This window comes from Pantherophis guttatus, chromosome 1, assembly GCF_059756535.1.
Source record: "Pantherophis guttatus breed Tessera chromosome 1, ASM5975653v1, whole genome shotgun sequence".
Taxonomy (NCBI): domain Eukaryota; kingdom Metazoa; phylum Chordata; class Lepidosauria; order Squamata; family Colubridae; genus Pantherophis; species Pantherophis guttatus.
Genome location: NC_142063.1, coordinates 116,253,081 through 116,279,709, shown reverse-complemented (window position 1 = coordinate 116,279,709; position 26,629 = coordinate 116,253,081). Strand labels below are relative to the sequence as shown.

Sequence of the window (26,629 nt, the reverse complement as noted above, 5' to 3'; positions counted from 1 at the left end):
TGCAAGCTCGAATCTCACCAGGCTCAAGGTTGACTCAGCCTTCCATCCTTTCGAGGTAGGTAAATTGAGGACCCAGATTGTGGGGGCAATAAGCCAGCTTTGTATAGAACACCACCGCTTAGGGGGGGCCGAAAGCCCTAATAAGCAGGTATATACAAAAAAGTATGCAGGCTATTGCTATAATGCATTGTAAGCTACCCTGAGTCTATAGAGAAGGGCGGCATATGAATTGGACTAATAAATAAATAAATAAATAAATAAATAAATAAATAAATAAATAAATAAATAAATAAATAAATAAATGTATGTATGTATGTATGTATGTATGTATGTATGTATGTATGTATGTATGTCCTTATCATGTTCTTTTTGAAGAGAAACTTGTCCTCCCGTTTAGGAACTTCAGATATTTAAAATGAAAACACATTCTCCCTGATCACAGATGCCACTACATTATCCTATGTTTTCCAAGCTTTCCTTTTATCTCCAAAACAACCCTAAACAATAACTGTCCAGCTTGCCAACAATTGGAAAACTCTTCGGTAATTTTCCTGCTGGCTCACGCTCAGGATGTGGAAGGGAGGGAAAGCAGTTAGTTTCTTTTTGCCTTATATTTGGTCTGGCAGGATAATAACTGAATTAACTTGTTTAGAGGAGGGGCATTTTCCAAGGCAGCAATAAGGAAGCACATGATCAAGTCCACAAGGGATGCATTGTAGAGAAAATGTAAAGGTTTTAAAGGAAGCTGGAATTTTCTTAAATTAGTAATACTTATGCTTCCTTAGACACTGACCAGTTTACACATGCTACTGCATAAATAAGATTACAAAAATATATATTATGTCATCATCAAGTTACTCTTTTGCCACTGAGGAACAATAGAAAGAAATCAATTTTAATAAAGTCCAACTATAAGGAGTAACAGCAATCGTGATGTATCTGCCGAAGGCCTGCTGCAAAACCCTGGAGGGTTGTGGCCATATGGATTTCACCCAAAATAGGCAGATTGGGATGTGCCTTTAATTAAGTTGCTGCATTCTGGATCGGCTGTAGTTTCTGAGGCACCTTCAAAGACAGTACCACAGAGTGCATTACAATAGACTGAGAGATAAACAAGGCAAAAATTACTGTGAGAAGGCAAAACACTTCCTTGAATCCTGCAAGCCAACATAACAGAAGGCAATTATTGTTCATCTTAAAGCTCGCAATCTGCAAATCTGGGACCAGCACATTTCTCTTATCCTGCAGCATTCTCTTTATGGCCATTCAACTTGAAAGGAAATATTGTGTGGCTAATGGATGAGGAGCATAACCTTGGTGGGTAAATGTCTGAAGGATCTCCATCTGAATCTGTTTGGATATTTTTGTTATTCTTCTTTTGTATGTTGTTCAACTGGTTCTGCTGCTTGTCTTCATTTTAATTATAAGATATGTGCATAAAACAGCTGGTCTCCATCTAACCCGAAACACAGATTTTAGAGGTTTGTCTGTTCTACAGACCAAAATGAAGATGTTTTGTCCTAGATATGGCCCAAAATGCACTTGTTGGCAGCAGAAGTGGTTTGGGGAATTAAGCCAAGGAGACTGGCAATGACTGTGGGAGGGAAGATGCTGGGAAGTTGGGAGAGAGGCAGCAAATGAGCAGGCTAATGGAAGGAACTGCACTGGGAGTTGCTGAGGAGAGAGGAGTAAGATGTAGCAGTCCTGCCCTACTTGGTCCAAAATAATCCCCAGGGATCCCTCTACATTTTGTTTCATTTGAAAACTGAAATAATTGGATTTTGCTTCTGATGCTCTGAAATGATTGCTGAACTGCAATGATTTATTCTGGAATTCAACAAAACATTTTATAATAAAATCCGAGAAACTGATTGTATGTATGGATTTTTTGTTTTATTTCAGCAGTTTATCTATACCTTGAAACTCTTGAATTGATGCTGAAAATGTTCTGTGTGTCTCAAAAATAAAAGCAAGCTGGCAAAGTTTCAGAACTGGGTCAAGCAAAGGCTCAATGTAAGTCTTGCTTTGTGGGGAGTAGTAGTCCAGAGCTACCTGAGGACCCACCTCATGACTGTCCATAGTCATAAGATTCAGAGAGGATTTTTTATTTATTTTTTTACATCTAGTGATGCTAATGACAGATAGCTAGCAACAATTGAAATATTTCATAAAAAAGGAATTGGGAACTGCCAGTTGCTGAAGCTGAACTTTTGCGCATCATTTTTTACTTGCTCTCCTACAATTCTCACCACAGCATGACAAGACAATCTCGCATATTACATTTTTCCCGTGTCTGCTTTCCGGCAGCCGTAGACCTCTCCAAATCCACCACGTCCGATGATCCTATGGACACTGAAGTCATTCATGGTCAGCTAGATCCCATAAAACAGCATTTAAAAAAAATAAATAAGAAAAGAGAAAGCAAAACAAGAATGTTAACCTGAAGTGAGCATGATCTTGTTTCCAAAGAGCTGTCTAAGCACATTCATATCCGTAGGTTAATTATCACTGGATTTCAACTACTGTCAACACATACTTTCCTTCATTTTGGTCACCATTGCTTGTGAGTTTTTAGTATTAAAGGAGGTATCGCTGGGTATATAAACTCATATGTTGAAACAGAAACTGATAACCTGTAACTCCCTAGATGTTGATAGATGCCAGCTAGCATTATCAACAAGTTGTAAATCCAGCAACTCCAAAGTAAAAGATTTTCTGTTCCTGTTTTAAGATATTGAGAATGACACTGGATTCATTTCTCTAACTCTCACTGTTATCTAGTTCATTTACCAAATGAATAACAGACATAAATAATCTTGTTTCAGCTACCAAAACGATGAGTTTTTTAGGGAAGGGATCTCCTTTCTCACTACATTACGATTGCTTTGCAAATCTTGTAAATTCTATATGCTATAATAAAATGATCATTAGCAACTCTATACTTAGTGTCTCATGACAGTTTTATCACAACCTCAAAGTGCCCTCCCCACACTAGCCACTTACATGGATGTTCAGCTCCACATTTTTCCATTGGCAGAAGCGTGTGAATTTGTCACTAAAACAGAATGAGAGACATAACTCACAAATATACACAATTTCTCTTGCAGTCGACTCCAGTCCCCAGCCAGTGCATTTTAAGCTAAAATCTCTATTTACAAGATTTCCACTTCAGTATACCAGCAATGAAAGAATATAGGAGGCATTTGAAAGGCAGTCCAACTGGAGGGCATTGTGGCAATGGGAGCTTAAAAGGCAATAATTCAGACATCTTGATGCCATTTCCCCACAGCTAAGGATGTTTACCTCTAGTATCCAGGTGCAGTTAATGAATGCTAGATTGGTTAATGGGAAATGAGGCATAATCATATCAAATTATGGAACAGCATGCCAACTTGGCTCACATCACTAAAATCTGACTGAATGCAGGGGGAGATATTTACCTCTTCCAAACATGTCTACCTGGCTATGTTGTATATGGCAATTTAAGTGGTAAAGATAGTCTTGGTCTATAGACTCTCTCTTTGATCAGTCTAACACTCAGCCAATTTTGACTGCCTACATTATTCTACTTGCCTTCTTGTCTAGGCTGAAGGAGGTGATTTCGAGTACAGGGCTCAAGGCCTGGGGGAAAGGTTAACATTCAAACTGAGACAATGTTGTTGTTGTTGTTGTTGTTGCCCAAGATGGCATGACTACCATGGCAAACATGTTCATGTCTCAAATTATAACATCTGTGATAGAAACACCTTGAATCTTGAATTTTTGTAATGAATAGGAAGAAGTGATCTAGAGGGAGAACATTATGACTAAAGTTATGACTAAAACTCTCAGACCGAAGAGTGCTTCTGGGTTGGAAGGATTTGCCGGTGACAACACCGTTGCCCAGGGGACGCCAGATTGCCAAAGCAATGCAAACTTTGGGGAGGCTCCTTTCATGTCCCTCCTCCCTACATCGTGTGAATGTGGACAACAATCCATCTCATATATGCTACAGTGCATACAATGTTCTTCAACACGTACAGAGGAAGACCTCAAGCTGGTGAGAGAAAATGCTGCTGCCCATGTAGCCCAATACTGGGTGAATGTCATCCAGTTTCAATCCTATCTATTTTACATACTTTTTACATGTGCTATATCTCTGTGACCTATTTTACACTTATTTTACCTGCTCAGTATTGAACGTGCTGCTGACATGAATAAAGAAAAATGACTAAAATTTAAAATAAATGAAATGTCACATAATTAGAATGTGACTGTAAGAAAAATGCAAGCAGAAAATAGTAGGAATGGATATTTGCTTATTGCTGTTACTGAAAACTCAGCCATCACTGCATTTATAGAATGTTGTCCAACAGAGTCTTTTTAGTCATTAAAGGATGTTCTTGTCATAGAGCCAAATTTAAAAGGATTGGGACCTTCAAAGGTCCTCTGAGACCTACTTGATAGCAATTTGTTTTATGGACAAACACTTTGAGTGTTGAAAGCCCAAAAGTGTTTGTCGATAAAACTGCTGGGTCACATTCTCTATAAAAAAAAACCCCACATACAGTATGCTGAGTGGTTCTTAGACTGCATGCTAACTGGAAAATTTAGACAGACAGGTAACAATGGTTTTTATCAATGCACTATAACTAAGATATTTCTGTCGTTAAGTAGCATCTATAACACACCAGTCTTATTATACATTTTATACATTTATACATATATTATTATACATATTATACATTTAAAATGTTGATGTTGGTTCTAAAGCTCTGAATTAAATATAGGCTGTCAAAAATCTCAGCTGTATCCATGCCAATGAATTGACTCTGATATCACATTAGAAGACCCAAGGCATTCTGGAAGCTGGCCCCTGCTATGACTAATGCTTTTGAGATTCCCTCTTAGTAAACGTTCAATTGGGCTCTAAAGACATACCGGTTTATCTTGATCTATAACCATGTTAGGCTTCTATCGGACTATTGTATATGGTAAGATTTATACAGTGTTTACAGTTAATGTAAAGTAATCATAGTTTTTATATATTTTGTGATTTTTACATGTTTTTGTTTACTATTTTAAGATAGTCTAACCTTAAATGATGTTCATATAGATAGATGGATGGGTGCAAAGGTAGATTTAGACAGATAGCTACCTAGCTAGCTAAAGAAATAAAATATGTATGTGTGTGTTTTTGCAATCTACAGTGTACTACACCAAACCGACTGTATTGCACAATGAAACTGTATATATGTATGTATGTACCGGTATGTATATACACATACAGAGAGAAAGAGAAAAAAATACAGAATAGCTTTATGTATATTTATTCCGAAGGCACTTTCACTGTGCTCACTCCTATGTAGATCTGCAAACTTTAAAAGATATCACTGCATTTTTGTAACCAACCGTGTCCCAGTTACGCAACAATGAATAAAAAGGATATTCATCTCTCCATATTGCTTTTAGAACTTATTTCAGTGTAAATTTCCCAATAACTTTCTTTAGGAAAAAGTCTCTAAGCGTCAACTGGGGGTTCTCTCCGTCAACTCTCTTTAAACAAGAATTACCTCAAAAGAAAGCAAGCAACAGACCTATGCTACTTGGAGACAATGGGACGGCAGTCCAAGACGGCAGTCCAAAAGCCCCAAGGGAAGTCATGGACAGTCAAATAGTTGATAATAGTAAATATGGAGCCCAACAGCACGGTTTTATACAAAAGAAGCAACTGACTTGAGGAATTTCCAAGATGTTCAGAAATATTACTTTTAAAAAGCTCCACAGAAAGCTCCTAAAGGGGGAATGTCAGACCAAACCGTAAACAAGCTCAGTGAGGGCCATGTCAATATGTTGAACTGGATTTGAAAGGTGGCTAGCTAAATGCTGGAGGAAGAAAAAGTCTTCAGGAAAAAAAATCAGAGCTACCTGGCTGAAAATCAAAGAAAGTTCACAGCATCCCTTTAATGTAACCTCTAAAAAGAGTTTATATTCCTCAGGACTCACCTCTCAATGAACTTCTGGAAGACTGACCCACGCAGACATTGGCAGATCTCTTCAATGTATGGCTGGCAAAAGAGGAGACAGATTTAAATACCAGCAGCCTACCTATTATCTTTTGTCACTCACTTGTCCCATTTCTCTTCTGAATAGTTCCAGTTGTAGATATTAACATCCCTGGCCAGGGGGATGCAAGAACACTGGCAGCAAACGGTGTACAGGTAGTCCTCAACTTATGGGTGTAATGGAGCTTGGAATTTCCTCGTAAATCATGACAGTAATTGGGACACTCACACGACAGACCCAATTTTATGACCTTTTTTGTGGCAGTTGTTAAGCAATCGTTGTAAAGCAAATCAATATATTCCTATGGGTGGTTTTTTTGTTGAAAATTGGCTCAAAAAGTCAGTTTCTGGCAAAAGCCCCATTGTAAATCTTGTCACATGACCTTATTGCAACTGGCTGTAAAGACAAACCAGTTGCCGAGTGTCTGAAATGCGGACATGTGTCTGTGTATATGTTTGTGCTGTCACAAGTCCAGAATTGGGTGGTAAGTACCTTTGGGGGAAGGGGGTCCATCATATCTTTGAATGGTCACTAAACAACCCATCACAAAGAGAGGACTACCTGTAAAATAGATGGGCCCTACCAGAGTCAAGTTTCTTTACATGTGGCAATATGAGGAAAAGCATGTCACAAGCTATGGTTCAGACTGGGGAGAATCCGGTGCAATGAAATACTATTCATGCTGCAGATCTGTCTCACTCAGCAGTTTGTCCCAGGAAAGGTAGCATGCCTATTCAAGGGCAAATGATGTTTTGGGTGAGCTCAGAGATCTCATCTGTGGAAAGGGACTTACTTGGAACAGGTCAGGCAGCACTTGCTTTTTGCTCAGACGGGTTTGCACGTACTCTGTGGCTGTTTTTGAGAAGGGCTGTAAAGGATACAGAAAAACAAATGAGTCTAATGCATAGGTGATCATTAATTTAGTAGGATGAGCAATAACCTGGTAGGGCAGGTGTCTCTCTGTGTGTTTGTATGTGTTGACCTGTTCAGTTCCAACCTTGTTGTTTGGTATACTTTTGCCAAGGAAACTAAGAGCCCAAAGCATTTTTCCAAAGAAGCTGGTTACAGAGAAATAGGAAGGACTAATGCAGAACAAAAAGTAGCTGGAATCAGACAAATACTGTATATAAGTACTGTCTCTTTATTCCGCATTCAGTCCTGCAGCTTGGCAACCACTTTTACCTACTCTACTTTACTCTTCCGATCCTTGTGTTTAGTTCATCGTGCCTGCAGACTGTCTAGATAAAATTCTCTTATGTTGATAGCTCTCATTTGTTTCCAGTCTTGAAAACGTCTTATTTATGCTCATCCACCCACCTATATGGAAAGGTGTCTTATACCAAATTAGTTTATTTATCCATCTAGCCTAATATTGCTTATTTTGGGCGATGGACAACTCTTCAAAGTCTCTTTCAAAGTCTTCAAAGTTGATAATGAGTCTTCCTCATTATCAACTATTTGACTGTCTTAACTGGAGTTGCCAAGAACTGATCTTGATAATTCCTGAACCCAAAGTTGGTGTTCTACCTACGAGATAGGGCCTTTTAGGAGGAAGAAAAGCATCTTGCAATACTTATTTCCTGACCTCTGACCCCCTAGTGAGAGCACTGATGGATGCTCTCACTAGCATCGTTCAATTGTTTACTCTTGTTTGATTTCAACATTAGGAATCTTGATAATCATAACTGAGCTAGATATTAGAAGAGACCACTATTCTACGATGCTTCCATGCCTCTTCCTCCTTCGTTCAATACAGACACAATGGGATGTGATATCATCACACAATGCATCCCCCCTGCTCCCTCTACAGTCAATGTGGTACGATGAAGACAGGAAACAGACAATTCCATATTGTTTGTATTGGTATACCTGACACAAACAGGAAGAGAGAGCAGAATTAGCTGTCCCAAGTAGAGAGAAAGAAATTGTCTGTCTGCTGCTGCAACAACACTGCATTTCAAAAAGAACTATCTAGGTGGCTGCCTGCAGTTCACTAATACCAAGATCAGCACTGAACAGGAAAAGAGCCACTACTTGTCAGCATCGACCGGGGGGGGGGGGGGGGAGTTCATGGGGAAAGGTTAAGAGCTGAGATAGGCCGTTCCAACAGAACTGTGTGTGCCACTCAGTGACCCACAGAAAGTATTTCGCCTATCATGATGGTGGTCTAGCTCCTCCCACTTAATCTGGGGAGCCTTACATTTTCAAGGATCTCGTTCAAGGCGATTATGAAGCGGCCTTTCCGCCCATTCCCAAGGGCCTTTTCAGACTCTCTCAAATGGCAGCAAGTGTCCGAAGCACTCACATGAGAGCAGGACAACAGTTCCTTCATGATGTACATGTCAAAGATCTGGCGGCTCTTAATTGCTCGATCCTCATCAGAATCCAACTTCTCATATTTTTTGATCTGGAAAGAACAAGCAAGGTAATATTGGATATGTGCTTTTTCACACAAAAGATTCAAGGCCCAGCAGATAAGGCCACGTTTACAGATACCACGGTCTAAATCTGAAAAATTCCGAAGTTTAGCTTAAAAACTAGGCCATCAAGATTCATTTTGTTAGCTTATTTTGCTTGAGTGGAAAGTGCAGGTTACAACAGGGATGGTAGTGATAACAAAAACAGCATGGAAGCAATAATTATATAATAATTATAGAAAGGCAAAAGGACAAGAACTGTGATTAAGAATTTCAACAGTGCACTGAAAAGTAATTACCTCTTCTTCTCTTCCTTGCTTATGATCTATTTTTATTTTTAATTAAGACAAGTGAAGCATATCGGCTTTTCCCAAACTGGAATCTATATGCATTGGTCTATAACTACAAACATTCCCTGTTAACACATCACCAATTCCTTAAAATTAGATACACGTACATAAAATAAATACTTGTACTTTTCTGTATTATATTCTCCAACCAACAAGATCTTAACAGAATGTTATTAATATTAATGATTTATATCCCAGTTTGCTGCTGAGAGGATAACAGTTTTGACAAAGCTACTAGGCTTTGCCAATCTGCTTGTTTATTTAAAATTCTAGCTAAACTGCAGCTGAAGGTCCATGATCTAATGTTCTTTTGGATCCTTCATCTGTTGCATGAACAAAACTCCAGTTATTCGAGAAGGAAAGGCACTTCATCTCCTAATTACCTCCAATATGTAAAAGGGGCTCGGAATCACTTGTTTCTAGGAAGCCGAAGTCTAAAAGCAATATTCTGTGGTATAAAGACAATCAAAGCAAAGGGCTCTGTTCAATAATTTTCAAGTGGGTTTCTACTCCCCACAGCCCCAAATCTAGGTTCCCCTAAGCTTCAGGAGCAGATTTGGGAAGTATGAAGGAAGGGGCGTGCATTAGGATAGAAAAATCTATTCCACTAGCAATGTTGTTTACTGTTTTGGGGAATGCATTTCACCTTGATTTTGCTCTTAATGCTTATACCTTCCTCCTCCCAAGAGGAGTGTATCTCTATCCATTTCAAAACATAATGTATTCTTTGTGTGCTAGGCTAAAGAAGGTAACAATGTTTGAATATTAGAATAATTTTTTGTCCATAGTTATTGCCTCACCTCTTCATAGAACTCCACCAGTGGTTTGGCCTCCTCTACCTGATTCAAGCAGAAATCTCGGAATAGGAGGAACCCTAAAATATACAAAAAGTCAGCAAAATGAAATTCATATGTCACTAACTCCTTCAACATATTTAACAAACTGCTCCTAGTCTCATTTATCATTTCTACTGTAGTAATCCAGGACTCATATGCCATCCTTGACTACTTATACCCTTAATGTATGCAGGGAGAAACTGAATAACACAGAGAATAGGATAGGATGCTGAAAATGGTTATAAAATGATCTACAATTGCCACATTGCCTTAAAAGCAGGGATCTTCTATTGCTGGATGGATCAGAAAGCCCTTCTAGTCTCACAAGATACTTCCAAATTAGGGCAGCCACAAGCCATTAAATAATCAACATCTGTTACAATTGCCATGGCTGAGAAATTAAAACCTGCAGTGGGGCAACTTCTTTTCTTCTCTTATCCAATTAATTGCTATTTTGGAGTAAAGGGTTTCAGTCAATAGCAAAGAATCATGCCATGGAATGCCAGGGCAGAAACTACAATTTCTTTGATTCCTATTTCCTCAGCAGTTCTTTTAAAATGAATACTGAATACTCTGAAGCTACGGCTGATTTTGCAATGATTTTTTGAGTAAGCCACAATTGGTTTATACAAAGTAAAACATAAACAATGGTTTACAAAGGCAAAATTCAGTAACATACGAAACCACATATCATGGATAGTTTCAATTGGCATGAGATATGAATTCAATATCTCTGCGTAGCAATTGACAATCCCAGAAGATGCATGATAGTGATGACTATCCATATGTCTATCAAAGTACTGGTCTACTGTCTCCAAATAAAACAGGTTTCATCTAACCTGCCATTGTTTATCCCTTCCAATATATTTTATCTTCTATGAAAATGCATAAACTTTTTCTGTAAATCAACAGCAATTTTTTTTACAGTTGCCAGAACAGGGCTGCAAAAGTCTGGCTTATATTGTATCCCTATCTTTCCATTTTACAGTCGTTCAGAATATTGGTCTACTACTAGTCTTTTAACAGTAATATAAGAGGAAAAAATTAATGAATTTGGAATCGTTTATGTATCATGCATCAGCCCACTGAAAAAAAAATAATCGGATTGCTGCCAGTAGCAAACAGCCTCTGTTCAGACAAAGCTGAAAACCACAGACATCTTAGTCCCAAGAAAGAAAGAGAGGAGCCTGAGATTTCTAACAAGAAACATTTAGATATTTTTATTTCTATAAAAGGCATATAATTTCAGTTTTATAGGCTACATAAAAACTGTGGAAAATCATGAGATGTCATTAGATTTGCTTGCTTTTTTTTTTTCTTTCCTCAATTATTTCATCTTTATGCCAGGAAAAGATTCCCGTGGTTAGTTTTTGCAGGTCAAATGCAAATATCAGTAAAAAGTCAATGACAGTTCCCAAGCTTGTTGGTCCCTCTTCAATTGTTAGTCATTAGTCACAAATGTTCTAAGATTCCAATAATCAAAAGCACATACCTAGAGCAACTTGGAAAACTATTTATAGCTTCCCAACCTATATAACTGCATCATTTTTGAAAATATTAGAACCTGTGAATAATCCTAATTCATAATTTAATTAATATTCTATATTCAAACGTCACTCTAAACTGTAAATTACTTATGCAGGGAAGGTTCACATAAAATACTGAACAAGAAACTAGTGAGCGTTGCCTACTCTGCTATATAAACCCAATTCATGTTAGTTGACGGTTCAGTATATCATGTGTGACCAGAACATGGAGTGCACTGAGAACTGAACTCATGGCTCTGTTAATTAAGGATGTGTTATTGTGCAAACATAGCCACACCAGCAAGCTACAGTTTTGCCTCATGTGTTGTGTAAAGCCAACCTCATCAAAATACTAATCCAGGAGTCTCACCCTGCCAGTGTTAGAAAGAGAGCAACTGAAACTGGACATTTAAAAACTATTAATCCCTGCATCACTTATTAATGTTTCAAGCATAGCAGGCACCATCTTCTGCTTCTTATTCCCTCCCCTGCTCACTCACTGAGGTGCAGGCTGATCAATTTCAATTTCAGTTTGTGGCTCAACAGCTCCCAGTGACCCTATTGGCCTACACTTCCCCCAAGTGCAAGGGGAGATTGCTGAGGTTTAAAAACTATTGAGAAAGCAACACAACCAGGAGAGAGACAGAGAATAGGCAAAATTGGGATATATCATGCGGAAACCACAAGTGGCCGTGGGTGTGGGAGGAAGCAAGAGCATTTCCTGTTGGGGCGGGGTGTAATAACGGAAAGGGGAAACAGTGCTAGAGTACTTGCTGTTGCCTGGTTGAGCATGGGCAACAGTCCAGTATCACCCAGTGAGTCGTTGACCAATAGCCACTACTCAATCCCAAATTTGTGTTTTCAGTACCTTTTATGAAACTTTATTTTATGTAAATTACAGTCTTCTCTCAGTTATTTATAGCTGGAGCAAATAGATCCTTCCTTTTTCCAGAAGGACAGAAGTATTGGGTGTAATGGTTTCACACTCCCCCCGCCCCTTATTCTGGGCAGGATCCTGTGTCTTCAACATAAGACAAACAGAAATTCAGTAGATAAATTCTCCCCATCAATTTTTCTATAGAGGCAAATATTCCACCTGCTGAAATATTTACTCCTTTCACAGCTGTTGATGGTATAGACATTCTGAAAGAAAAGCTTGACAGTTTTGATTCCTAAAGGTTCTTGCTTCTTTAAGAACTGCAGAAGAGAAATTTCCTCCAGTGCAGATTTTCTGTTGACTGCAGTGAAGAGAAAAATCTGCAGGGAGAAACATTCTGCTTGCTGTGCAACTCTTAAAAGCACAGACACCTATAAAGATTATACTGTGCATAATCTACAGACCTGGAATTCCAAGAGGAAAGGCATGTTCATGTACTTCCAACCCAGATATTTTAAATGCTTTCCCCTTCCAACAGCAGAACATGCATGATTTGACATGCTACACACTATTTGGACTGTTGTAAGAACCCAGAAAACTGGGTGACTTAATCAAGTAAATGATAGTTAACGTAGATAAGCATGTCATGCAAACATCACAAATATTTACCAAGTGAAGCAAGCACTTTTCCAAACTAACGGAAGAGGAAACAGACACCATTGTAATGAAGACAAGAGGAAGCAAGTTTCTTTGCAGACTTCAGCTATTTATTCTCTTCTCCATTTTTTTCCTTTTTAATAGAGGCTTTAAGCTCATCTTGAATTGCCTGGTTTGCTGTGCATCAACATGGAAGGCAATGTTACCAGACTGAATGGATTTCTCTAAGTAAGGCAACATTTTTTTACCTGGTACAGCATTTGTCCGTTTGCAGTTCTATGATGTGATACATTCTTCCATTCAAAAGCCCTTTCTCTCATGCAACTTTCAAGATACAAAACATCAGTTTCCTTTGTCATCTTGGAATAGCCCTACCACTTTTATTAAGACAATGGAAGTTATAATCCTCACCAAAAGGAGCATCAGGATAGGGTAGGCAAAAGACTTGTTACCTCTACATTTAAATGAAGGTGGCCAAGGCTGCTCTAAACTGTAGCAGTGACTTAAAAAACTAAGATTATATCTTCTCCCTGAATCAAAGGATATAACCTTTTTTTCAATTTGCATTATGAGTTTCCCTTTCCCTTTTTATTTTGGTCAGCTATGTGTTTGTTACCATAAAAATTATGTTGAATGAAAACTATGAAATAAAAACTGAGTAAAAAATATGCATAGCTAGATTGATTGATTTCAAGTCAGAAGTTTGATCTCTAACAGCCAAAACCATATGTTGGTTGTGTTTGCCTAACTTGTTTATTCAAGGTAAATTAAGCTGTGATTGCACAATTCAGGCTGTTTGCAAATCATTCTAAACCTGAAATCGTGGTTAGCAAACTGTACTGGATGTATTCACACAATATGTTATGCCAAAACAAAATTACTTTATAGCTTGAGTTGATGATTTGCTTCATGCAACATCCTACCCTATAATGCCATTTATTGATTCAGTTTTAGACTTTGTATGTAGTTCAACTTGTTATGCAAACACAATCACGTATCAATCAACGTATCACAATCAAGTAATCTCACAGTTCACATAATATGTTAAGCTAAAAAGTACCTGGGTAATTTACAGATTATAGTGTCATGCTGCAGCCCCTGAGTAAGCAGCTCTGCAGATTTCCAATTCCATTGAACCTTCCTTGTTTTAGATAATGTATCTAGCTGAACATATAGCCATGCAAAGATTCTAATACTTACCAATCTTTTGAGAAAATATCTTGTCAAAGGTGACTTCACCTCGATCCTCCAAGTATTTCTGCATAACACTGCGGATGCTGCCAAGAGAAGGCACACAAGGAAAGTTAATTATGAAATATCTTTTTAGCTTGGTGTATTCTCTCCAAAGTCTTTTCCCAAAGCATCTTAGAAACTAGCAAATTTAGTATTTCTGATACTGGGAAGACTCTACACAGATTAGGTGTGTCTACCTTGGTGCTAGTTTTATTGAAGAGACTTCTCCAAATATGATTGACAAATTGTCGTCTAGCAATATGCTTGAGTCTAAAATATGTAGAGAGCTCTAGATTAAGGAAAACTTTTTAAATCATCATCTTCAACAGAAAATATTTGACCACTTGTGTACTAGCTATTCTGTTTTAATTTTAAAGAAGAATGCTGTTCCTCTTTTGCGCTATTTCTAACCATAAAAAAGAAGGTACATTTGCAATAGGGATGTACTATACTTCAGATATGAAGCTGAGAAGGTGTCCTGCATTGGACATGAATGTATTAGTAGATCTCTCCTCAAAGTACCTGTATCTTTTCTTGGGTGTACATAGTAACTCTGCAATCCCACAGAAAATGCAGTATTCGTCTCAGGTAAGGAGGCACACAGATGCCTGCTCCAATGTACACTGTCACACCCTTTTAGCATTTAGTCAGTAGATAATTACTATAAAGAAAATGTGGCATTTCTAGAATGGCATTTAGATCTGAGAGATTAATTTTCAATAAAATAAAATATGTAGAGTCACCTCTTTCAAATGTGTAAAAAAGTAAACTGGGGTCATATTCCAGTATTGTACTGAAACAGAGCCATGTTCATTTTTCTAGGTGGTTTATCAAAAGAAATGACCACAGGTATTCCTTGACTTACAACTGCTTAGCAACAGTTTGAAGTTATGACAGTCTTCAAAAAAAGTAACTTACGACCTGTTCTTGAAGTTATAGCCATAGCACCACCCCTGCAATAACATGATTGCAATTCAGGTGATTGGCAACTGGCTTGCATTTATGATGATTGCGGTGTCTTGACATAACGTGATCACAATTTGCAACCTCCCCAATTAATTGGGAAAGCCGGATTCGCTTAAGAACCATATGATTCGCTTAAAGAACCACAGTAAAAAGGATCATAAAATTGGGTCCAGTCACATAATGACTCAATTAATGACTGCATTGTTAGTGGCCAAAATCCCCCTACCTACTTTTGTCTTACATCAAAGATTATCTGTAAGGAAGATGTAAACTGCCAAACATGATATTGGGACAGAGTATCTTTGGGCTGAAAATGAGCCAGAAATTTCAAGTTACAAAGGTACCTCAATGATGAGTTGGCAAGACGTTTAGGTGGCAATGTGGAAAACATACTACTGTATAATAGCTTCTCCACTAGCTAGACATGATAAGTTAATGTATTACAAGGTACCGAAACTCTGATTTTAAACTTTTGCAATCTTTTTGAGATAATCCAAGGCCTTACTTCCTCTGTAAATATCTGCTTCTGTGGTACAATTTTATTTCCCTCACAGAGAACAGCTGGATTTCTGAACTGTGAGAGCTCATTTTTTATTTCCAAAAATTAAAAAAAATCTGCATTGGCATCCTCCTATTACAGTCTTCAGTACAGTTATTCAAAAATTCCTCAATAGCTTCAATGTTACCTACCAATGTTTACCCTAAAACTATGTGATTTCATGACTTTTTGTCTTTGAGAATTATGTATAACCTGAAACTATGTTAGATGGATTTTTTTAATGAAAATAATGTGTCCATCTTAGAAGGTATAACATATTCTAATCTATCACAAATGTGACAAGGCAGCATTCCTAACACCTATAATTCATAACTAAACCTAACTTAACATTCCTTAATAATTATGCCTCTGGTGCTCTGGTCAGATTGTGAACGTACAATCGTTACTCCATTTATGTACAGAAGTTAAACCTTCTTAGCTTCTAGACAGCTAACGTACTTTGTGCTCAAGCTAAGCTGGAAACAGAAACAAGCTTGCCTAATTTCCTGAGGTAAACAAAAGTAAACCAGTGTTTCTCAACCTTAGCAACATTAAGATATGTAGACTTCAACTCCCAGAATTCCCTAGCCAATTGGTCTAGACCAGGGGTGGGCAAATGTGGCTCTTTTACAACCTGTGGACTTCAACTCCCAGAATTCCTGAGACAGCTTAGGTTAGCTGTCTCAGGAATTCTGGGAGTTGAAGTCCACAGGTTATAAAAGAGCCACATTTGCCCACCTCTGGTCTAGACAACCAGAAAAGTTTTAAGGAAGATTACTGGAACCACAAACTGTTAATAAAAATCATGTTAGACGAGAAACTCCTAATTTCTAGTAATTTCACATCAGTGGGAAGACCGGTTATAGTTTTTTCAATGACAACTGTTGAAATGGAAAAGTTGAGCACTTGCTGATAAGGTTTAATAGTAATTATAGAAGGTTTAGGAATCTTATCCTAGGATTGACTCCTTGCCTCAATTTTTTCTTAGTAAAATAAGGCTACACAGCAGAGCAAAAGCTATTGAGAATGTTAGTTCCGTTGAATTCTTCTAGTACAGGCATTTAATGAGAGGTAGTTACTACTAAAAATAATCAGCCAGATGTTGAAAATGCTTTTACTCACATATAGGTCATTGGGAAGGAAATAGGAAATTACTTGCAAATAACCCTGAAAATATCGGAGCTGCTTTTAAAAATATTTTTGGACTGTGAGACTTAAAACACTGGGTTTAACTTCAGTACTGACTCATTAACTCAGGGGCTCTGAAACAGTGGTGGGTTTCTACCGGCTCGCCCCAGTTTGCGGGAACCGGTAGCGGTGGGAGGCTCTACCCACCCGCCCATCATAACGGATGGTCTGCGCATGCGCAGAAGTGGCACGTGTGCGTAAAGCAAGTGCGTGCGAGGGGGTCAAAATTACGAACCGGTAGCGAAGGTAAGTGGAACCCACCACTGCTCTGAAAGTGTAAGTTGTACCTTATGGAAGGATTGTGCAACTTTTCTGAGGTTTGTGTGCAGCCAAACCAGGATTTTTGCCATATGTGTATTTATATACCACCCAGATCTCTGTGTGAGATAGATGAGTGGCTTCTAAATGTGATAAATAAAATTTTGCTATTTTTTTGTCAGGACAAGCCAAGAGCTCTAGCTTTGCAAGAACACTGGTTTGCACATCCAAAGATGGATCTTATCAAAACGTGATCCCATTCATTCTAGACAAACTGGCAGCCAGTTTTTCCAAGGAAATCTGAAGCAAGTTCTGACAAGTTGCCAATTCTGTATTTCTCCAGCTTGCACACTTGAATCTGGATCATTGCTCTGCAATGGGTAAGCCAGCAGCTCCCTCGCTGAACAAGTAGTGGAGAAAGTGCAAGCATACCCCAACAGAACTCAAGCTTTACAGATTTCTCTGTTCTGTATATTAAAAACTGAATCACTCTCAAAAATTTGCTCCTGCTCTGCCAGCGGACACTGGCAGGGAGCTTACTCTTTTGTTAAATTTATACCTCACCATGCCTTCAAGAGCGCCAAATGGCTTATATGGCCATTACATTTCATCGTATCCCTACAATACCACCCCTCTAAAAAAAAAAGTGCATTCAGAGATAATAACTGGCCCAAATTTACCCAATGAGTTTTTAAGGCTAAGAACAGACTTGAACCTGGATCTCTCACATTTTGACCCAAATTATAACGATCACGCCACCAAAACCTGGAGATAATTTTGACACGGTTCCAATTTTAGGTGTGCAACGCTCATGCATACACGCATACATAAAACCGAGCTCAGTCTTGTTCAGCCTTGTTCTGCAAAGTCAGAATTTTCTACAGTTGGTGGAGTAAAGATCAACTATTGATTAAAAATAAACGTGCTACTACAAAGGAAAGTGGCTATATTAAAAATAAAAAACCTCAGAAATTATGCAAAGATCACTCTTATAAAAAATAAGATTGTAAACTGTTATTTGCAATGTAACGTTTTTATTTGATAAAGTGTTATCATTTTCTTTTTTTGATAGATGAAAATGCATTTCTTAAAAATGTATTCATTGCCCAGTCAAGCTGAAAATGATAATTTTATCCCGGGAGGTCACACAAATTCATTTATCATTTAGGGGTCAAAGCACAGCAATGGGTGAGGGCCCCTGCCATGACTAATCACAGAAAAAGGAAATAAATGCATAGAAAATAGCCTGCTTCCCTTAACAGGAAAAAAACAACAACACACTCCAACGCAGTAACAAATAGATATGAAAACTTTTATTACTTGTTTTATAATCTTCTCTTTCAGCATGAAGTGCTAAATTCTGCCCTTTCAAAAATGCTATGCCCATGTTATAGTAACACATTTCTAGCATCTGTGTACAACCTGCAAGACATTGACAAGTGGTTGCCGCAAATAACGGGATCTAGATTGCTACAACTCTTGGTCTGTGTTGCAATTGCTTCTGTTGTAGACGATCCAACGGGTTTAAAACCCGAGAAGGTACCATTTCCTGAAAGCTACAATGATTCGTCAATTCTAGGCAGAAGTGATGCGAAAACGACACTTGAAGTTGCTAAGGTAGGAACTGCAGAATATCAGAATCTACTGAAAGCGGATGAAACTGTTCCATAATTAGAATTATGAAAGACTGCTGTGCCTATTCTGCATTCTGATATAGCCCAACCTTGTCCACTCTTCGTATGTGTTGAACTATAGTTCCCATGACTCCTAATGAGAATGCCCTATAGTCCCAGCTGCTGTAAAGTATGGGAACTGCAATCAAATACATCAATAGGATGTACAATTGGAGAAAGAGTTGTAGTGAAAAGCCCACCACACAAGGTAATTGCTCAAGGGGGACTATTTGCACAATTCTGATTTTCTTGGAATAAAGTAGAATTCAATGCAATCTGTAAAATGTTGATTTTGCTCTCTCAAGAGAACAATATGATTCTGAGCAGTTTTGAACATTATCTCTTGCAATTAGTATGGCAGCAATTTCCTTGTCTAAATTATTAATATTGTGTGATTTATGAGCCAGAGTAATGAGATTAGGTGGTGAGAAATTTGGATTAAACAATCAACTACAAAATCCACGGTGTAGCTGAGGCCATGTCACTGTATCTTGCTCTAAAGTAGCTCAACAGATCCACAGTTCCCAAAGTACCAAGACACTACACGGTAATACTCAATAGTCTGTCAAACGCCATACAAGTTACAAAAAAAATTGAGACATTAAGGCAGGGGTGTCAATCTCAATTTAATTGAAGGCCATATCAGGGTTGTGTTTGACCTTGGGGGCATGGCCAGGGGGCATGGCTAGCTCAACATCACTTGTGTTGGGGGCGCCTGTGCTGCAGTGGTGGGATTAAAAAATTTTTACTACCGGTTCTGTGGACGTGGCATGGCTTGGTGAGCATGGCTTGGTGGGCATGGCAGGGGAAGGATACTGTAAAATCTCCATTCCCACCGCACTCCAGGGGAAGGTTACTGCAAAATCCCCATTTCCTCCCGATCAGCTGGGACTCAGGAGGCAGAGAATAGATGGGGGTGGGGCCAGTCAGAGGTGGTATTTACTGGTTCTCTGAGCTACTCAAAATTTCCGCTACTGGTTCTCCAGAACTGGTCAGAACCTGCTGAATACCACCTCTGCTGTGGTGGCACGAGTGCTCTGCCAGAAAAAACGGGTTCACAAGCTCCGTTTTCGGCTCCTGCAACCCTCAGCCAACTAAAATGGAGCTTGCAAGGGCTATGTGCAGCCCACCTGAGCTCCGTTTTCACTGGCTGAGGGTTGCAGGAGGCTGTTGCAGTGAAAAATGGAGCTTCCAAAGGCCGCGTGCAGCTCTCCCATTTTTGGTGACAGAGGCACCATGGGCTGGTCCTTCACTGTTTCCAGGGTGGTTCTGCAGGCCAGAATTAAGCACCCTGCGGGCCGGATCCGGTCCGCAGGCCTTGAATTTGCCACCCCTGCATTAAGGGTACCATGAACCGAGAAAGACTTCAAATATTTTTAAGAATATCAACAGCATGTGCACCGGGCAGCTACTCTTCCTGTTTCCAGTGTGCGCACATGCACTGGCCAAGTGGTCTTTGCACGCACATGCGCACCAGAACCTGGAAGACCAGGTGGCTCAGAAGATTATCTTCCCGGTGCACACATGCGCACTGGATGGCTGCTCTTCCAGTTTCCCACACGCATTCCCATTTTGGCACTTGGTGCCAAAAAGGTTTGCCAACACTGGTCTACTCTATTCTTTGTCCTCCATCTATTACAGTTAGTCCTCAACATACAACCATTTATGTGGGGGCCATTCAAAGCCATAATAGCACTGAAAAAACTGACTTACAACCAGTTCTCACACATATGACCGTTGGAGCAATCCCCAGTCACATGATCAAAATTGAAAATTGGCATGTATTTCTAATAGGTACAGTATCCCTCGATCATATGATTGCTATTTGCAACTGTCCCAGCTAGATTGCTTAACAACCCTATGATTCATTTAATTGCAGTCATCTGCTTAACAACCGTGGCAAAAAAGATTGTAAAAGGTGCAACTTGCTTAATAACCGTCTTGTTTAGCAAAGACATTCTGATCCCAATTGTTGTCATAAGTTGAGATCTACCTCAATCTTAGGCAGAATTTTTACTTCAGATCAGAATAGAAATACTGTCCCAATATCACATGTGGTGGACATGTAACCGCTCCCCCACCATTAAAAAAGAGGATTGGAAAATATGCACACAATCATTCAGAGAATCTCAGAAATCAAACTCAAAACTAAAACAATTATTTTTATTATGTATAATTTTAGAACATACCAATGAAAAACACCATAATTCATTAAGATATATACTCACGCCTGTGAGTACAAACTGCACAACACTGGAAAAAAGACATAGTACCAAAGATATCTCCTTGGGAACTCAAACTTGGAGAAAACACAGCAATGGCAAAATTAACCATATACATAATAGAAATTTAATAAATATAAGAAAGAATGATTTTCATATATACTATATATCAGGCAGCAACTAAGTACATAGTTTGTAAGTATGTACAAGAATGGTTTCTACAACTATGTTTATAAATACTGTAAATTGTTTAGAGTACAAAGAAGGGGGAATTCAGAAATCAAAGAGTTATCTAAACTATTTTTAGTGGTTTTTCTCTTTTTTAGAGAACAGATTTTATGCACAGATAACACTAAGGGAGAGATTTGGCATTAAGCTCAGTGGTTTATACTTTGTCATATCAAAAAAAACCTCAATGTACTTCATTTGGTATGGTCAACCTTCATTAATGTTATCCTGAGCATTAATTGTTTAACTTCAGTAATTGTCTTGTCCAACTTGTTGACATATCTTTTTGAAGTATCCTTTTGTTTAAAAGAAAAACAGTTCTGACCTAAAATCCAGCACTATTTTTAAAGCAACTGTTTGTTTAACAACAGCAACATTTAAACAAGAGCAAGAGCATATTTTAAAAATTGTATATTTCCATATATTTATTTTAGGTGCAATAAAAATTAAATAAATAATAAACCACAAGATTCTTAGTGCTGTGGCTTTCCAATTGTCACAATGAAAACAACAATTCTCATATTTCACAATACAGATCAAGCAAACAAATAAAGAAAAAATAATGGAAAGCTACTTGGTCATGTATCTATCCACAAAGAAATGTTTGAGACGAGAATGTGCAGGGTCCTCACTGCCAGCGGTTCCCATAAATCATGTGTATCTAGATGCTTGAGAATTAACGTTGTGGCCTTCAGAAATCTGACAGTCAGCTTTGACCGGGATTGCTCTCCCATGCCAAGATCACATCAAGCAAAGCAATCACAAAAATCAATACAGGGGACAACTATTCAGCACATCTTCTAATCTACAATCTCGGTATTTAAGGACTGGTTAAATATCAGAAAAGTTTCTGACATGTTATGCCCTATCCATGATTGCCCAAAGCATAATAAAATATGCATAAAACAATTTTACAAATAAGCTTTCTTCTGCAATGTGATTTAGGCTGAATTATGTCCAAGGCCTACCCCTTTGATGCATTTCCAATATCTGGTTTCAGAAGACATTTAAATTACATCCCTGAATCTGCAAACCTTAGCCCTCATTATTCCATCTGATTGGAATTCTCCAGTAGAGCTCCTGTTCTGACTGTGACAAAACTTCTCTGCAGGCTTCTTCAATTCCTAACCTTCTTTTAGGGCCTTGCTCCACTGATTAGTAATTTGGCCTTTTTTTGGGGGGGGGGAAACAACCTCCTAAAATGAAAATCTTGTTGGTGCCTCCTTCTGTGTTTAGATCTACCCTTAAGATCATCTGTCTCCCATGCTTCTACATCAGGGTGGCTGCAAGACTGAGAAAACTGAAGACCTTTCTAATGAGTTTAGAAGAGAAAGTAAGTGAGAATATGCCACCAGTAATACCATTGGTACAAAGTTTGAATAGAATTGGTACTTAAATGAGGATAAATATAATTCTGCAATTCCTGTTAAATTGTTGTACACTGCCCAGAGTTACTTCCAGTGAGATGGGTGGCTATATAAATTTGATTAATAAATAAATATTCTGTATGCCTGTGATTTAGCCAAGAGAGTTGCCAGAGAAGTGTTACTATCCAAGTTGGGGGCGAAGGGTAAAGGCTGCCGGTTGACTCTCCCTGCTTTAAGATTGTTTCCTTCCAAGACTGTGGAGGAACAGCATCTAAAGTTCCCATGTGGGCAAGTACTTCCATATTGAAACCAGCAGCATGTGAAGAACACAAAGGCTCCTGGGTCTTTCAAGCATTGCCATGGTTACACATCTGCTTCATCTTCTAAAAGAGCAGCTGCCATTTTTTATCTCCAAGGGTGCTTTCTGCTTTATTTCAGAGACCATCCATTCATGCACCCCTCAATGGTAGGGGAGTGGAGGGAAGCTGTGTCTGAGAAGCCATTGGCCTCAGTTGAGAAAGCCCAAGGTTATTGGATGAGGTGGTGTAGAGCAGAATAGGCCAGATGTCACATGGAGGTTGGCAGAAGAAGAGGGAGGTAAGGGGAAGAATAGAAGACAGCCTGCACTTCCCTATGTGCTGTCGGTGCAGAATGCCTGTCAGGCCCAACCCAGTTGCCCTTGGTAACAGCTGCTGGGAAGCGAGTTAAGGATTGGCCAAACTAAATTGTGGCCCTCGGATTTCATGTACCAAGACCATTTTCATGTCACCTGACAGTAAAATCCTTACATATGAAGCAAATCTTCTACCAAACGCATTCCTCCTTACTTATTTTGAGAAAAACTGCACCTTGGTGACCTTGCAAAAGATTTGCAAAGGATTGCAATGTTGTTTGTGCAGCTCTAATTCCCATTTAAGTTTAGAGTGACAACAAGGGGCACGAACGCCTAAATGCAATCCCATTTCCAATCCACAGTGCTAAAGAAATATAGATGTAAACCTTTGTATTTAAGTGTTAGAAGAGATCCTTGTGAGCCAGGCGACAAGGGTCCACTCCCTGAACCGAATACAGCAAAAACATACGGTATATGCAAGTGGCTAGGGCTATCTGAACATAGCTACAGCCTTAATGCATACTCTATGGACACACAGAGGAGCAGATGCCAGATGGCTCAGAAAAATCATCATATAATTTATTACAGCCTGCCTCTCCTCTGCAGAGATTAATAACCGCTTGTTACACATACATGAGAAACAAAAGGGGGAACTGTGACGTGCAGATAAGGAAAACAGCAGTACCGTGGAAGAGGCTTATTCCTCTATGAAGGTGGCCCAGGAGTCTGCTGTTGTAAGGAATAATGCACCCCCCCCCAAAAAAATGGGTCGAATGAAGAACGGGGACACGTGACACCCCTTCCTATTGCCCACGGTTGTAACCCAAAAGATACAACAGGACAGATGCCATTCTTTCCCCCACCGTTTCCTCGGAGGACAAGACGTCTTTCAGAAGGGGCGAGGGAGGCTGGCACGTAGTTCGTTTCAAGAGCGCTCTCAAGACAGATGGAGGTTCATACACGCGCCCGCGCACTCACACGGGCAGGCAGGCACCCGGGGCCAACTCCACGGCGCTGGGTTTTCACACCTGCCCTCCCACACTCCCTCCCCCCCCCCACCGCTCACCTCGGCTCAGGTAGGATGATCTTCTTGCTGGCTCGAGCCGCCGGAGTCGATTTACTTTTCTCCATAGCCATTAAGTAGCTCACATCGGCGAGCACAGCCTCCAAGTCGGCCATCTTGCCAGGAAATATTTTCTTCTTCTGCTTTCCTTTTTTTTTTTTCTTTTTTCTTTTTCACAATCAATTCTCCGATTATTCCCCGCGGCCTCCGGGGCTCGCCTCGTTCTCTCCTTCTGCCTTGCCGGAGCGGGTGCCGCTGCGCGTGCCGAGGGAGGGGGACCGGGGCGGAGGAGCGGGGATCGGTTCCCCCCCCCCCCAACCCCTCTTACCAACAGACCCACATGATGCCTGTGCGGGAAGCCGCGCGTCCACCTAGTTTCTGCACCGACGCCGCTGGCTCCTTCGCCTGCTTCGCCGCCGCCTTGCTTTCTTTTGGGGCTAGGCGCGCGGTTATGTGTGTACGTACAAGAGGGAGGGCTGCGCTTTCGCTGCCTGTCAAACGCGGAGAGGGAGCGGGGCGCCGCTTTGGAACTCGAGCGCTGGGTCCGTCGGGGTTTCTCTCCCCCGAGGCGGAGCGCAAGCCCGGCCTGGAGGAAAAGGCGCCGTCAAAGCAGCCCCGCGCGGAAGGGAAGGCAGACTCGGTTCACGCCCGGGCGGGGATTGAAGTTTAGGAGCGGAGCCGGGCTTCCTCCTCCTCCTCCTCGCCCGCGGGATTCCTTCCCCCCTCCCCACCCAGCCCCGCGGGAGCAAAGGTCTCTCTGGGCGCAGCGCTCCGGATCCTTTGGGGGGCAACTTCAACAGCACCCGCGCTGCTGGCGGGCAATAAGAAGAGGTTGCTTTGGACGCCGAAGGAAGTTCGTCGGCCCCAGTGCTGCCCTCCAGAGACTGCGGGCGGCCTTGCAACGTGCTTGCTCGACGCCAGCTTTAGCCTCTCCCCCGCCCCACCACTTCCCGCCCCAAGCAATTTCCATCTCGATGCGAGCACAGCCCGAGGCAGCTCATTGCAATGGGGAAGTGGGGTGGGGGGGGGCACCGCTCCAATCGAGAAACGCTCCGAGGCCTAACGGGGCCGATTCGTACTGTCCTCGGTTGCTGCATAGGCATGCGCAACAAGCTCTTTGCCTAGCATCCTCCTTCAGAGAGGAAAGTTATGAGGCAAAGAAAATAGGTACTGTACAAAGACATTCACGCAAGTGTGAGGAAGAAGGGAGCCAGCTATGTTCACGCATTGGAGGCAGGAGAAGTGGGGCTGACTGATGAGTGTGAGAAGTACCGCATTGAGGCCAAGAAAACAGAAATGGGTCATCAAATCAGCCCAGGGTTCTTACACAAGGGACAAGCGATCAGGCTCAAGTGGTCTTACTTTGAACTCATTAAAAAATAAATAAACTTTATTGTCATTATTATGTGAAGATCCAGCTTTTTGGAGAAGACTTATTCTGGGAAAGAATTACAAGAGGAGGATAACTTGATAGGAAGGTGGAATGGACTCAGTTACAGTGGTGATGAGTACACTGGTGGGAGATCTGAAGGACCAGGTTAAGGGCAGAGAGCAACTTTTTCGGGTTCTTTCAAATAAGTAATGGAAAAGCCCGATGACTGATTCAGGCGTTTGATATTGTGTGCTCTCTGAAATTATGCCAAGAACAATTTATGACATTTATCTGTGTACAATTTGGATATTCCTTCGGATCAAGATAGGGAGAATTAAGCTGACTGTAATCAAGGAAGAAATCCTTTCTCTGGTTTCAACACACGCACACTACCATAATGACTGCAAAAGCCGGTATTGAGCTTCCTGTAGAAATGGACTATCATCACAGGTGTAATGTTACAAGCAGAGTTTTTGTATACTTGTTTCTAGAAATTCAGTTATTTTTTTCTCAATCCATACAGTAAAGAAGCATCCATCCAATGTAACAGAATCAGCTGATAAAGACACAAATCAACTGTACCAATCATATTTCTTTTTCTTTTTTGCTTGTGATCATATGGATCCTTTGCATCCCTTAAACTATAGTTAGTCATGCCGAAAAGTTGTTAATCCGGTTTTTCAGTATGAACTGGTCGTCACTATGACTAATATGAAATTCAAACCGGATATTTTTTTAAGGAATCTATCACATAGGTTGTGAAGTAACTTCCTTAAACAATCCTGCCTCTCTACTATTTATTTGCATTTTGCATACCCAGAGTGACCACCATTATTCTATAGATACAGCACATACCCATACAGCTGAGATCAAATATGTGCCCTTCTGAAAGTTGGAAAACTGAAAATGCAGTTGATATTTTCTTTCATCTGAAAAATACAGTTTATTTTTTTCTTAAATTAAAACAGCTTCCTAGTTAAATATTTCAAAGCTTTTTTAGGACTTTGGAAGAGCAATCCAATTCTACATGAGCTTCAAATGAATTGATTCTGCATCAGTTGAGTAAATAGTGACATGGAACAGGTCTAGAATATGAAACAGGATATGTGGAGCATAGCACTTCGCCTTTTCTTTGGACTAAACAACTAAGTACATGTAAACAACAGGTATAAATCATTTGCCAATATAATAGCTTTTATA

The 26,629-nt window shown here is 40.0% G+C and overlaps 1 protein-coding gene across 2 annotated transcripts in view; it reads right to left on the bottom strand.

Moving 5' to 3' along the window:
- GRK2 (G protein-coupled receptor kinase 2) overlaps window positions 1-24,933 on the bottom strand; it is a 40,392-nt gene extending 15,459 nt beyond the window's left edge. Inside the window, exons 1-8 of one of the 2 annotated variants that reach the window (XM_034420391.3) lie at window positions 24,061-24,933; window positions 13,909-13,985; window positions 9,613-9,686; window positions 8,351-8,452; window positions 6,839-6,913; window positions 5,986-6,047; window positions 3,004-3,055; window positions 2,281-2,372 (exon numbers count right to left, since the gene is read on the bottom strand). In XM_034420391.3, the coding sequence (XP_034276282.1) occupies window positions 2,281-2,372; window positions 3,004-3,055; window positions 5,986-6,047; window positions 6,839-6,913; window positions 8,351-8,452; window positions 9,613-9,686; window positions 13,909-13,985; window positions 24,061-24,173 (647 nt within the window). In that variant the 5' untranslated portion in view covers window positions 24,174-24,933. Of the gene's footprint in view, window positions 1-2,280; window positions 2,373-3,003; window positions 3,056-5,985; window positions 6,048-6,838; window positions 6,914-8,245; window positions 8,453-9,612; window positions 9,687-13,908; window positions 13,986-24,060 lie in introns of both variants that reach the window. The other variant, XM_087881600.1, reaches the window with a different exon arrangement.
- Window positions 24,934-26,629: the final 1,696 nt, after the last annotated feature.